This window comes from Microtus oregoni, unplaced genomic scaffold (assembly GCF_018167655.1).
Source record: "Microtus oregoni isolate MIOR12 unplaced genomic scaffold, Mior012 000005F_ref0000423, whole genome shotgun sequence".
NCBI lineage: Eukaryota > Metazoa > Chordata > Mammalia > Rodentia > Cricetidae > Microtus > Microtus oregoni.
The window spans coordinates 32,675,204-32,689,787 of NW_024543064.1; the positions used below are offsets into that span (position 1 = coordinate 32,675,204).

The 14,584-nt window shown below is 50.0% G+C and overlaps 1 protein-coding gene and 1 pseudogene across 5 annotated transcripts; both read right to left on the minus strand.

The window, feature by feature from the left end:
- Positions 1-8,876: 8,876 nt before the first annotated feature.
- On the minus strand, positions 8,877-9,972 carry LOC121447837 (annotated as a pseudogene).
- An 824-nt stretch (positions 9,973-10,796) lies between these two features.
- On the minus strand, positions 10,797-14,227 carry CUNH1orf210 (chromosome unknown C1orf210 homolog). 5 transcript variants are annotated; one of them, XM_041652602.1, is made up of 4 exons: positions 14,016-14,227; positions 12,411-12,553; positions 11,847-11,962; positions 10,797-11,741 (listed from the first exon to the last, which is right to left on the minus strand). In XM_041652602.1, exons 3-4 carry the CDS (start codon positions 11,881-11,883, stop codon positions 11,419-11,421), a joined length of 360 nt encoding a protein of 119 aa, XP_041508536.1. In that variant the 5' UTR covers positions 11,884-11,962; positions 12,411-12,553; positions 14,016-14,227; the 3' UTR covers positions 10,797-11,418. The 5 variants fall into 5 exon arrangements, with proteins under 5 accessions (XP_041508536.1, XP_041508533.1, XP_041508532.1 ...); XM_041652599.1 differs by having other exon boundaries at positions 10,798-11,741; positions 12,483-12,553; positions 14,016-14,225; XM_041652598.1 differs by lacking the exon at positions 14,016-14,227 and adding an exon at positions 13,923-14,006 and having other exon boundaries at positions 10,798-11,741; positions 12,483-12,553.
- Positions 14,228-14,584: the final 357 nt, after the last annotated feature.

The window sequence follows — 14,584 nt, forward strand, 5'->3', positions numbered from 1 at the left end:
TTCTGAATGTTCCATGGGGCTTCATCTCTCTGCACATTCAACATGGGATCACTGCTCTCTATCTTAAGAGCTCCCACATCTGCTCCGAAGGTGCCACTAGTCATCGTCGTTCCCCCCCCCACTCCCCTTCCCCCCCCATCCCCCGCATCCAAGTCAGAGACGACAGACACTGGACGACATTCACTGTCTTCTCTCCCAAGACCAACAACAATACATCTCCTCTGATCCCCTCATAGACATTTGCCTGACAACACACAGCTCTACACTCTTCAGAAGGGACCCCCCTTTGTGTGATCATCATAGAACTAAATGAAATGAAAATCTACCTTAAAATGTTTCCTAATGCCATGCGGTCTTGTTCTCTCTGCCTCGTGGACCAGCCACACCAAACTATTTCCGTATGTTTTTAACGTTCTCCCATTCGTCCTGGCTTTTGTCCTGTTCTCCATCCTCTAAAACCCCGCCCATATTCTCTTGGGAATCCTCCCTGACCCTCTCCCTTAAATTAATGACTTGCTTTTTTTTTTTTTTTTTTTTTTTTTTTTTTGGTGCCCACAGCACCATCAGCTGCAGGTGCTAACCCACAGCTCGTGATGCGCCTAAAGAGACTCAGTTAGGTACAAGCTCCTCCCTGCAGAATGGGTTTTGGTTTTGGTTGTCTGTGGTTCCCTCGTTCCCAACCTGGACCTGACGTTGAGATCGAAGTGCTGCAGCGTGGGCAGATGGCAATGTATGCACAAGGGACAGTGAGACCCATCGTTAGCCAGGAAGGGAAGTCAGGCCAGTGTACATCTGGCTCCAAGTCCTTCCCCCCTGAGGACCTCAACTCTCTCCCTGAGTTCCCAAGAGATGCAATCCCAGACCAACTCCTGGGGAGGCAAGGGACCACATGACATCCTTCCACCTGGAATAAGCAAGGGGTCCCTTTTCCTTCCGGCTGAGACAGGCCTTGTCTCTTTTTAATATCTCTTTTAAGAAACTGAAGTAATTCAGAAATGCAGAGGCTTGGAAAACAGGAAGGTGGCACAGAGCTTAGGCATCTCCCTGAGCACATGGCAATGGTGCCAGGCTCCCAGGGAAGGCTGTGAGGGAGAAGCCCCCCCCCCCCTCCCCGTGGCCTGCTCCTTAAGGCTACAGAAGTCGGCCATCGACCCACCCGACCATAACGGGAGGCAGGTAGTGGAGCCAACAGTCCATCTGCCAACTCCGTCTCTAGAGCAGACCCACAGCCCATTCTTGCCATTCACTGCCTTGTTCCAAACAAGTCACTCAGCCTCTGTTTAGTTCACATCACCGTGAATAGCCCACTGGCTTCTCTGCTCTCTCCAAAGCTCCCTCTTCTTGAAGACACTTCTCCGCCCTGTCTCCACCTCCCTTGTTCTTTGATTAAGAGAACCCTTTGTCAGGTTCCTCTACCCGTGAGCCCCACTTTTGCTCTCAGCAAAACCTCCTCCACAGATGAACCCACCCTTTGCCTTGCTACCCTTACCCACTGCCCCATCCAGCACCCTGCAGAGATACACTTATCTGCACTAGATACACCTCCCACCCCAGTCTCCACAGCTGGCTCAGCCCCCTGCCACTACACAAACACACCGCGAGAGATTATGGAAGGCATCCTCTCTTTCTCACCATTGAAAGCCCAGGGAGGAATTTAGACTTCGTCCTCAAGACCCTGAAAAACATGAAAAGGTTTTAATCCAGGGAGGACCGTGGTTAAAGTTAGTTGGATGGCTTGGCTCCTCTGTGGAGGTAGAGATTAGAAAAGAAGACATGGTTAAACAACCCAGAAATGCTGAGCTGAGGTTTCAGCTGACCCTGAGGGAGGAGAAGTTGGGAAGAGGAGCTCAGACAGAGGAAAGCAAAGGGCTTTAGCAATTTAGAGGCAGCAGAGAGGGTGTATGAGGCTAAAGAAAGGGGAGAACAAAAAGCTAGAAAGGTGCACCAGGTGAGGACTTCAGGGGTCTCTTAACAGGTGGGTCCCTTTCTTATGGCCAAGGGGAAGCTGAGGAAGGTCGTTTCAAGTTTGGTAGCAGGCACATATGTGTGCTTTGCATTCATGTATGAGTGGACCCATGTGTACACATGTACACATGAATGGGGGGCTATTAGGTTGACATGGGGTGCCTTCCCCCATCTCTCTCCACCTTATAAATTGAGGACGGCTCTACCCCTGAGCCTGGAGCTTGCTGTTTTGGCTAGTCTGGCTGGCGGCTTGACTCGGAAACTCCCGGCCTCCACTGAGCTTCAAGGAACCAAACTCTAGTACTGAGTCTTGTGTGGCAAACACTTCACGCTAAAGCCATCTCCCAGGCCGTGGTGAAGATTTTAAATGGGAACATGGCCTGGTCAGAACTGTGTGTTCAGGTGAACATTTGTGTACAGGTAGTGGATTGCAAGGGGTAAAAGTGGAGCTAGGGACCTGGCTGAAAAATCTATGCACAGTCCGGATGTAACGTACCAAGACTTAGGTTAGGGGCTGCTGGGATAAAGCTCCAGGATGCAAGGCGTGCTGGGAAAATAGGACCCACAGAGGAGCCCCTATGGGAGAGATATGGTTGATTAGGCAATGATCGCCGGAAGATGCAAACTAGAAGTCAGTCTTGGAGCAGGAAAGGCAGGCAGCTGCAGGGGGCAAGGTGGGCGGACCTGACTGGCTACTCCTTCCCATAAAGATAAGGAAGACTGTGATGAAGGTGTATTTGTGGGTTTGAAGCAGGAAACTGTGGGGATTCCTGACCAATGGCCATTCTCCCTGCAAGGTGGAGGCAGTTTTAAAGGGCTACAATGGAGGAGAGGAGGAGACTGACTGTTACGCAGAAGGGTAGCTCTAGGAGGGACTGATCATTGGTCCAAAATAGGACATAAAGAACAATAAGCCCTCTTGCTGGGCCAGCTCAGAGATCCTGAAGCAGGATGTAAAGACTGCTTGGTATTGGTCTCTCTAGCCTGAGGGACTTCCTTTCCAACAGAGCATGCCCAGAATGCTATTACCTTTTCACCTAGTAAACCTTTCTGTAGGAGGAGTTTTCTTGTCCCGACTGCCTGCCCCAAAATAATCACTCAGAGGCTTAATATCAATTAGAAATGCCCAGCCAATAGCTCAGGCTTATGTCTAACTAGCTCTTTCTTTAAAAAAAAAATAGAATAGTTTTTTTTTATTTTTTTTTTAAAAAGAGAACAAACTATTTTTTCATTTGACATACCAATCCCAGTTCCTACTCCCTCCCCTTCTCCCATTCCCTCCACTTTCCTCCCCACCCCATCTCCCCATCCACTTCTCAGAGAGGAAGGCACATTGCTTTGAGGAAGGACCAAGGCTCTCCTTACTATATCTAGGCTGAGCAAGGTATCCATCTAAAGAGAATGGGTTCCAAAAAGCCAGTACAAGCAGTAGGGATAAATCCTGGTGCCATACTTCCTCTGCAATGTTGAAAGCCCACCCAAGGCATCATCAGGCATGGCTGGAGGCCAGGCTGCAGGCATGAGGAGGGGGTGGCTGGGGGTTGAATTTCACTGGGACATTTGAGGGTGAGATGATGGGGAAGGGAAAATGAAGTACCGGGGAGATGGGGAGAGGCTGACACGGTGGACCGCAAAGTCCAAACTTGGAGACAAAGAGGACCAGCGGGAGTTGTGGGGGAAGGCAGAGGCAGGCAGATCTCCGTAAGTTCAAGGCCCACTTGATCTCCATAGCAAGTTCTCTACCAGTCAAGGCTACATAGTAAGTTCCTGTCTCTAAATAAATAAATAAATACCCAGACTGGCATTGAGCAAAACACCAGCAGCGGGTGAGGTTGAGGGGAAAATGTGATGCTCTCCCTTCTGAGACCACGGTCAAGCTTTACATACTCACACATGTTCCTAGACATCTGGAGACTACGAGAATGTTCTCTTGAAACTGCCCCTTCTGGTCTAGTCACATCCTACACAAGACCCCAGACTGCCTGGTCTCCCTAAAGGAATCTCCTTTAGGTACCAGACAACCTCAGGCTCAGTGCCCTGGATGCAATCCTGGAAGTCAGCCCCGATGAGTCATGCCAGTTCTCCCATACCGGCCTGTTCTCACGACCTGGGGTTTATACCCTGAATCTCCTGGGCCTTCATGCTTTGGCCAAGGGCAGAAGGCAGTTAGCCCAGGCCAGGTAGGGATGACTCCCACCCCTGCCCCTCCCCTTGGAGTGTTCTTGTCTGAGTCTGTGTGACTCCTACTTCCATGTGAGACTATGGATTATGGTGTCGATTGCTGAATGCAGCCAGGAAGTAGCAGCTGAGATGTTGGAGCCTTAGCCTGTCGGGCTGTGCAGTAGCGTTGTCAGGAGGAGTACAGTGCTGATGCTGCTCCTGCTGTTCATCTTACTGTTTTTACAGTGTCTACTGTTTTCATTCAAATCCTTTGCTATCCTCGCTGAAGCTTCTGAGTCCTGGAGAACAGCCTTTCAAACCTCCATCAAGAAGTGAATGACAAGAGAGGAGTCTTAGCAAGCTCCTTCCCCAGCATGAATGCTGGCTACCTCTTGTAGGGAACTATTGTGGAGTACCAATCCTTGGCGATCTAGTTCACTTACTCTCTATGTATAGAACTCAGTCTCGCCACAGCAACAATATGAAGAGAATACCGTTACAATATCAATTTTACTGATAAATTGGAACAGAGAGGTTCAATAACTTGTCCAAGTTCACACAGCACGCCAGCATCAGAGCTGGGACTTGAATTAACCTGTACTCTCAAGTCATTGTTAGAATGCTGTTAAGAGGTGTGTGTGTGTGTGTGTGTGTGTGTGTGTGTGTGTGTTCATGCATGCATAGGTGCACATCTGTGCTCCTTTGTGCAGGGGCCAGAAGTCAATCTCAAATGTCCTCAAGAGCCATCACCATGAGTTTTGGGACAGTGTCTCTATCAGCCTGATGTTTGCCAAGTAGGATATGTTGGTTGGATAGCGATGCCAGGGGTCTGCCTGTCTCCGCCTCTCCTGTACTGGGATTTATAAGCATGCGCCACCATACCCGGCTTTTTATGTTTTCTGAGATCCTCGTATTTGTGCAGCGAGCTCTACTGAATGAGCTCTCTGCAGCCAGGAGTTTCTTAAACTTCGTGCCTGTAGCTTTCCGGACTCCCCCGCCCTCCCCCCCCCACCACCACCACGTCTGCTCTTTGCACAGCGTAAGAAACATGGCTGTGCCTTTGAAGGCAGCCAAGACACTAGGTTCTCCTCCAAACTCAGGTCTGACTAGGAGGCTCTGGGGCACAGCGAGTAGTAACCACTGGTGAGGAGTGGGCAGTGGCAAGCTGGGGGCAGGACCTGAGGCCAGAAGAGGCCAGGTGAGAGCAGGCTGAGTTAATGGCATTATTCTCTTCCTCCATGGTTCGGCACCTTTGTCCCTCAAAGCCTATGACCCAGGTCAAGTTTCCTCCCTGTGCCTGGAACCAAGCATGTGGAACATGGGAACAGACTGCCCCAAAGAATCAAATGAGGCTCTAGGACAGGGTCCAAGGTTCTGCAACTTCAGGGTCTTGCTCAGCCAGGCCTGGCATCCAACAGCAGGTTCTGAGAGGAAGCCACGCTTGTGGAACTTGATTGCTGCGGGCAGGAAAACAGCTGCTAATTTCGAATCAGCACTTACCATCTCCTGGGTCCTCAGAGACTCCAGCCCGGGCCTGAAGCCTATGTAAAAATGGCAGCCGTTGTCCCACACTCAGGTCCAGAGCTACACGGGTCAGCTTCTCCTCGGTGGAAGCTGAGGGCAGGGAGCAGATCAAACCATGTTTGCGGCAGCTCCTCCCTTAGTGGCCAGGATGTGCCCATCCCTTAGGCCCACTCTTCACAGGAGCCCTCCTTCAGGGTCTCAGGATGTTCTTCCTAAGTTTTCAAGAGTCAAACCATCTCTGAACTCAGGAACAACTGGTAACTCAGACCCCATGAGCCAGACTTCTCCCCTCTAGCTCCTCCTCCCATCTCCAGGCCCTGCCCCTCTTTTCAGACAACCCCTACCACGTACCCGCCAGACACTCCTCCCTTGGCATCTCTCAGTTGCCCTCCCTGGAAGTTTCATACATTTAGTTCTCTCTAGGACCACACTGCTGACACCTCCAAACCCAAGTCCCCCAGCTGGACAGCTCCCAGATAAACCCTGTCCTGGGTATTCGCCCTGGAAATCCTTCCTCTGACCTACAATGGCCATTCCCCAACCTGCTTTCCTGTTACTGTGCCCAGATGTCAAGCCAGAAACCAGGGCAGCTCCCCAGATTCAGAGTCAGTAACGTCCGTCAACTCTGCCCCTTCTGTGACCGGAGTCTGTGCCATGCCTTAGGTCTTATCACCCATTTGTCTCTTATTCCGCTCCCTCCCAGTCTGCAACCACAATGGCTTAATTAACTAATTAGCTATTACTTTGTTCATGTATGTGCCTGTACACAGCACACGTGTGGAGGTCAGAGGACAATTTTGTGGAGTTGATTCTCTCCTTCCACCTTTACTTGGGTTCCAGGGATGGAACTCTGACCGTCATCAGGTTTGCATCCTGCTTGCATGAGCCAAGTCTTTACTAGTTATACCATCTCACTAGGCTTGCAAGGGCTTTTCTCTCTTAATTCTACCATTTTGAAGAAGGGAAAAAAGATAGAGATGAGCCTCAGTCGTTCTCAGCTGGAGTGTGATATTCTCTCTCTCTCTCTCTCTCTCTCTCTCTCTCTCTCTCTCTCTCTCTCTTGCTAACCAGTGTTGACACTACAGTTTCACAACTGATAAGGACCCTCAGACACACCTCACTGTTAGCTATCTGAAATCCTTGCTTTTCACAAGCCCCTCCCTTCATCAGCCACTTCCTTCCCCCATCTCCATTTCTGTCTCTGAAGACTTTTCCTTCAAAGGCTGACACTGGGCAGATACAAACAGGGTGGCTACCTGGCTTGTGAGGACGGCCCCTTGTGTGGGAATGATCTCAAGCAGACAACACCTCCCCACTCCCCATCTCCTGTATGCTACCAGACTCCAGGCTCTTGCATCCCCCAGGTCTTTGCTGATTAGATCAGGGGTCTTGAACCAAGCTGGACCCGTGTCTTGCCTGATTGCTTGGAATTTAGAGTCCTCGAGGTTTTGGAAGTTCTAGGAGAGTCACTCAATGTCACGCCCATGACAGAGCATTACAGGAACAGCCACCACCCTCAAGGCTAGGACAACCTGCTTCCTGCCTCCTAATTAGATTAGCTGTCCCTTTGCTTCTATGCAAGGCCAGGATCCTTCCATGAGCCTCTTTTTACTCTTTATAATGGAAGAAGCTTAATTCAAGCTCCTCCCATCTCAAGCTCCGCCCATCTCAAGGAGCCTGTAGGAGCCATCCTCCCAATTACCATTTATTTATTTATTTATTTTTGGTTACAGATGTGCCGCTGCGTGTGTGCGTGTGTACACAGATCAGAGGGCAGCCCTTTGGAGCCAGGCTTTCCCTTGGACAATGGTTCTCAACCTGTGGGTCGCCACCCCTTGGAGTCACATATCAAGCATTACAGTATGATTATTCATAAGCAGCAAAATTACAGTTATAAGGTAGCAACGAAATAATTTTATGGCTAGGTCACCACAACATGAAGAACTGTTTTAAAGGGCTGCAGCATCAGGAAGGTTGAGAACCACTGTGTTAGACCTTTACAGGATTCAAACTCAAACTCAGGTTGTCAGGCTAACATAGCAAGTGCTCTCCCTTCTGGGCCATCTTGTTGGCCTCACAGCTATTTTTTTTTCTTTTCTTTATCTCTCTCTTTCTCTTCTTCCTTTCTTTTTTTTTTTTTTTTTTTTTTTTTGAAGACAGGGTCTTTCTACACAGCCCTGGCTGTCCTGGAACTCCCTGTGTAGGCCAAGCTGGCCTCAAAGTCAGAAATCCATCTTCTTCTGCCTCCCAAATTCTCGGATTAAAGGTGTGCACCACACCTGGCCTTCCCATCGCTCAGATTCTTGATGATTTCCTCCACCTTTGCCTTCACGTCCTCACCTTCCCACATTCGCTCCATGGTCATTCAACAAAGGCCACTGTCCCCTGGAGCCCTGTACCACAAAACCCCTTGCAGAAACCAAAATCCATATGCATCTTATATAAAGGATACAATATTTGTATGTACCCTATGCATATTCTCCTGTGTTCTTTAAATCATCTCTGAAGTATTTCTGATTCCTTTTTTTTTCTCTGTAGCTTTTGGTTCCTGTCCTGGAACTAGCTCTTCTAGACCAGGCTGGCCTCGAACTCATAGAGATCCGCCTGCCTCTTCCTCCCGAGTACTGGGATTAAAGGCGTGCACAACCACCGCCCGGCTTGATTCTTTTTTTTTTTAAAGGAACACATGACAAAATTTTATTTTAGCTCTTCTGGGCCAATGCTTACCCTTATGTTCAGATTACAGAAAATATTTTATTTAAATATGAAAAAAATCAAATATCTCTCTAAGTGAAACCGCTAAAGATTTGGCTTCTTATCAAACATAAGTGACATATTTGGCTTTTTAAAAAACATCAGAGACATCCTATTAAGTTGTTACACAAACTGCTTTGTTCTCCCAGCTGTCTAATGTTCATGGGCAGTCTGCTTCTATGGTGCACGGCACATACACAGGCTTGATCACTAGTCCCATAGAAATACTTAAGTGAAAGAAGAAAGATGATCTTTGCGATTACATAAGAATCCCCCAAATTTGACTAGTGTGTCCACTTACTAAAGAAGCCACCCATGACCCAAAGCACCTTCCCACTAGTTAACTGCCATTCTCATTCCCATCATATCCAAACAGCTGAGAAATAACTCAGAGCTAGAATGTGGCCAGGTGCCTTGGCAGTCTGATGTGAATGTCTAGAAAGTGGACAGGAAATAAAGAATCCTGCTTTCCTTCAAGAAAACTTTCCAGAAGGAGGTGGGTGGCCAAGGAATCCACCGGCCTGCTTGGTGGCTGCTCGAGACGGGGCAAGGCCAAGCATCTTCTGAATGTTTTGTCGAGCTGACATAGAACAGAGAGTGTACAGGAAGATGAAGAACAGTCTGTGGTGTTGTTGCCCAGCAGGTTGCCATGAGACACCCTTGGATGGGAGAAAGAGGGGTGAAGGGGAGCTTTGCCACCGCTCCACCATCAAACGTGAAATTAAACATTCCCATTAAGGCAGCAAAACAAAAGCCAGCTGCAAACATGGATTTCGTTCGTACCGTTGACAGATCTCGATGGTTCTTTAGTTTCTCTTCTTGTCTATCTTTCTTTTTATGTTATCGACCAGCTGACTCTGTTATAGTTTCCTTCTTCTTTTCTAATTTTTTTACTTTGTTTTTTCACTTCTGCCTTCAATCTCTTGTACTCGTCTGTCCTGTAAACCAGGAACCACACTACGCCCTCGGCGCTACGCCCTCGGCACTACGCCCTCAGCAAGCAGCGCGGTGCACTTGGAGATTAAAAACCGTGAGCATCGCATCTGCAAATGTGGTGCTCACCTCATGTCCCTGCCAGTGCTCCCACCTTTCATACGGTATGGGGGAGTGCTCAAATGCCAGCCAGAGACCTGGGGGACCAAGGAACACTACCTCTGATTCTTTTAATTTTCGTTTTGTTTCGTTTTTGAGACAGGATTTCTCTGTGCAGCCCTGGCTGTCCTAGAACTCGCTGTGTAGACCAGGCTGGCCCCAAACTCAGAGATTCATCTGCCTCTGCCTTCCGAATGCTGGGATTAAAGGCAGATGCTACCACTACTGGCCTTAATTTTAATTTTGTATGTGTGGGTGTTTTGTGTGCCCGAGTCTGTCCACCGTGTGTGCCTTCAATTCTAGAAGATCCCAGAAGCAGGTGTTGGATCCCCTGGAATTGGAGTTACACATGGTTGTGAGCTGCCATGTGGGTTCTGGGAACTAAACCTGGATCCTCTGTAAGGGCAGTAAGCAGTCTTGACCACTGAGCCATCTCTTCAGCCCCACATCGGTTCGAGACAAATGTCCTCACGTCATTCCGTCTTTGTGGACTCAGCACAGAATAGCGGCATATGACAAACTCAAAGCTTCACTGTCTGGATCTCTCTGGACATCCTCACCGAATGTTTTCCTCCAGCGTTGGCCGAGTCTGAAGGGCCAAGTGTATTTAAACTGAGATTACAGTCTAAGACACGACCTGGCCTCAGGCTCACAGGCTGCTCTCACTGTGTAGGGATGAAAATACTGCTGGCCGGGAGAGCAGCTAGGAGCCATTTTTCTGCAGGGGTGTAGTTACTATGAGGACACCCATTATCTGGGTAACAATCCTACATGTATACACATACAAACAGCCCTAGTTAAAGCCATTGGATTATTTTTTTAAAGATGAAAGTAGGAAGGTGTTGTAATAGGAGGGAATGTGTCAGAAAGAGTAGAAGGTGGTGAGAGAGGGAAATCAGGTAATTATGACCAAAATGCATGACGTGTGTGTATGAAACTGTCAATTTATTATTTTTATGTTTTTTATATTTCTTTAGTGCCTAGACACAAGTGAGCCACCACACCTGTGTGAAAGTCAGAAGACAGCATTCGGGAGTCAGTTCTGTCCCTCCCACTTTGTGGATCCCAAGGATCAAACTCAGCCTTGGCAGCCTTGGCAGCAACTCCCTTTATCTTCTGAGCCATTTCACTGGCCCAGTAAAAATTATTTTAAATCGGGTGGCAGTGGTGGTGCACACCTTTAATCCCAGCACTAGAGAAGCAGAGACAAATGGATCTCTGTGAGTTTGAGGCCAGCCAGGTCTACAGATGGACCGTGACAGCCAGCACGACAAAGAGAAACCCTGTCTTGGAACGGGGGATTACTTTGATAAAATAAACTGTGACCAGAGAGATATTCATGGGAGGTACCCTGGAGGAGAGGAGATCTGGGCAGCATCTTCCAGCAATGCGTTTAGGATCAGAGAAAATATAAAAGGGACAACTTCTTCTGTTAATCCAAAATGAAAATAGATTTATTAATTCCTGTGAAAAACATATTATAACCAAATCACATACTTTATTTTGATAAGAAAAAATTTTTCAGTAAGAAATTTGGCACGGTCTTCTCCTGCCGGGGCACGTGTGAAATCCTGGGACTTTTTAGATCAGGGCTGCCATCATGATGAAGAACAAAGCCACCCAAGTAGCGGGCGGCTGTGGTAAAAACTCAGTAAGGCAGGGAGGAGGGAGGCGAGGAAAGGGAACCAAGAGGTCTGCACACGGGGGCCTTCCCCACAGTCGTGCCCTGCCAGGGTTTATCCTGGGACAGCAGGAAGCCACGGGGAGTTACTGAAAAGCAGAATTGTCACTTTGACACTGGTGTCAGAAAACAGCCCCTGGGCAAGCTTTAAGTTCTAGCCACTTCTGACCCTGAGGTTTGAGGCATCGCTGTCTCTAAAGTGCCAGGCATGGAGGGAAGTGGGGAGTGTCCAAAGATGGGGCTCAGAGAGAAAAGTGGTCCCGACTCCCTGCAGTCTCCATCTCGCCAGCCCCAGGCTGAATGTAATTGTCCTCGATGAAGCCATCATCATCTTCATCTTCACCCACCTGTGGGCGGTTCCCACCCTCTGGTCTGGACAGTGGGCGATGCCGGTAGCTGGCCCGGTACTGGCGGCAGAGGTGGCACTTGGCAGCAAGGGCAATGAGTAGGGAGAGGACCACTGCCCCCAGCAAAACCCCTACCAGCACAGGCCATGCCCGGCCTCCGGTGCCTGGTCCAGAGGCCGTCGTTGACGACGTGGTGGTGTTGTACACTGAGAACTCGGCTGCATGGAAAGAGACAGGGTTACAAGGGGTCCCCAGATGTGGCTCTCAGGGGACACTGAGGGGACCCAGTCCCTCCTTGACCATTCTCTCTCTCTACCACTCACTTTGGTTTGCTTCAGTCATGGAGAGGCCTGATGACATCGGTGAGCCTTGGCCTCTTTCAGAAAAAGCTTTGGCTCCAGGGACACCCCAGGCTCCAGGCAGCCCTGGGGTACAAGTCCTGAAAAGCACAGAGGTGTTGGGGTCAGAGTTAGATAGAGGGTGCTACAGACAGGACCACTGCCCACATCACTGGTCCATGGAAGAGAAGGTAAGCTGCCATGAATGGAGTTCAGCTCTGGAAGGGGCTGACCAGGAAGTTCTAATGCCTTTAGTAAGAACACTTAGGATCTAGGCACTAGCACTGTGCTCACAGAATCTCACTACATAAGTACAAACACTACCCTGCCTTACTGACGAGAGCACAGAGACCCCCAAATGGAAAATGATCCAACTGAGGTCCCAGAATTTGAACTCAGACCTCTGACATCAGAGCATAGTCTGGCCCGCTCCTTGGCAAGCTGATGGAAACAGGACAGAAGCTGTCTGGGAGCAATTGTGCGGCACTGTCCAGCTCTGTAGCAGACCCCAGGAACAGAGGGTTGTCCTCAGACAGCCAGGGCACCCACCTTTCCGCTCCCGTGTCGGGAGCCTCCCCTACAGTACATCCCAGTCCTTCCAGCGGGCATCTGTCTACTCACCTCTACACACGGGGGCCCACACTGTGCCACCGCAGTGAGGCTTATACTAGGGAACTATTGGAGACGACCACCTGAGTAGGAAAAGATCACAGTGAGGGTCGTGGCACTCAGGGCTGGGGAACCCTGGGGGAGGAGCATCTGAGCCAAGGGAGTAGCTGGAGAAGGTCACATGCATAGGACTAGGCTTGGACACCTCTGAAGGAGGTCAACAACGTGTAGGGAGACACACGTGACCCTGAGGCATGGCCAGGGAAGGAAGAGCAAGACAGCTGAGGCTGGGCAGCATCTGCAGGTGGGCGGCGGGAATCAGAGGTGTCCCTAGGCAGAGTGGCCAAGCAAGGGACTAAAGCACCCAGCTTAGGGGTGTATTCAGCCACAGTCCTGTGTGATACCCAGAGGATGCCCTCATTCATGATGTGCCACTTCCCCCTCCAGTAATTTAACCCTCTTCTTACCCTCTGACGGAGCCATGTCCAAGCGACCTACACTTTGTCTTTATAGCCACAGTCTCCAGCCAAGATCTCCTAGCTGGTGTCTAACAACCCCCAATCCACTTCCCAGAGCCAACTCTCTGAGTCTTAGGGAACTCTTTCCAGTGCTCCCCATATGCCAAATATGTCCCGTTCTTGGCTGAGGAACTCAAAATCCAGCATAGGGGCCCTCAGGCCACACTCTCCTTCCTGGCAGAGCCCTACCCTACACACACACACACACATACACACACACACACACACACACACACACCTACCTTATCCACCCCTCAGCTCTCTGAGTTTTCACCCCTCGGTGCCAAATCAGCCCTCTCTGCTGGAGAGGTTACTCCAGGGTCCACAGGTGACCTCTGCCTCATCAGCATCCAGTCAGAACTGGCCACCACCAGCCACACACTTCCCTGAGGCAGAGGCCTGTGTGCCTGGTTGGGGGCAGGGAGAAGCTGGCTTCAGCACACAACTTGTAAAGTGAAGGAAGGCGGTGGGGAGAGAGTGATGGGGTGGAGGGAGGCAAGCCTCAGCAAGAAGACCTACCTAGTTCATTCATTCATTCGCAAGCAACCTCTGGTGGCCTTCTGTGGACTTCTCGCTAGGCACTCAGTACTCAAACAAGAATTTGTTACGCCTGGCAGTGAGTTCAATTGGGCTTTTCGACACTTGTCCCCTTCCTCCCCTGCCTTGCTCTGTAAATTGTTTCCAAAGATAAACACAAAGTCCCTTTCCAAAACGCCTCTGGACTCACAGCCTGTACTTGCCTGCCCATCCCCCTCCAACTGTCACTTCTCAACTCACAACACAATAATACACACCCCTCCGGATCTGCACAGACATACGTACACACCCGCAACTGGATCTAGTTTCTCTGCTGCACACAGGAGCCCTTGAGGATCAGAATAGACCAGAGTACCCGCTCCCACACCCCCACTGTCTTCCTCCTCTCCGTTCCCACCTTCAGACACTGTGCACAGTCCGTGGAGAAGGCTTCCGGCTGGAACTGCTGAACCTGGACAGGTGGGCGGGCCAGAGCGGGAGCTTGACTTACCTGGAACCGCAGCGGGTGGGCGGGGCGGAAGTGCAGGTGGAGGGAAGGCGGGGCAGCAACCGGGATTTGCAGCGCCCTCAGCAGGGAGGACTCATCTTAACACCTCGCCAAGTATTGAGGGGGAAGCAGATTTGCTCCCTCCCCAAATATTATGGATTAATGCAACTGGAATGCAGAAGGGGTCCAGGTTGTCCCTGAAGGGACAGACCTCAGCAGGCACTGCTACCAGCCCTGATAAACAAATGGATTTCTGGTGCCGGTACAAAGTCCAAAGTTGAAGCTGGGAGTTTTACAGGCCTGCAAAGGCAGTGAGCGAGATGGGACCATCAGGGGAGGGAGCGATGAGCAGTCTTCCCAGAGAGAGCCTGAGAGACCAGGCATGTTTCAAACTTCCCTGCAAAGTGTTAGTGTGTGTGTGTGTGTGTGTGTGTGTGTGTGTGTGTTGCAAAGGGGGTCCAAACCTTCATCTGGGTCTCGTGGTTCCTTTGACCCCAGCTGCCAGGCCCTTAGCTCTCCTCTTTGCTTTCCTTTGCCTTTCTCGTGAGGACTGGTTCCCCATTGTCCTTCAA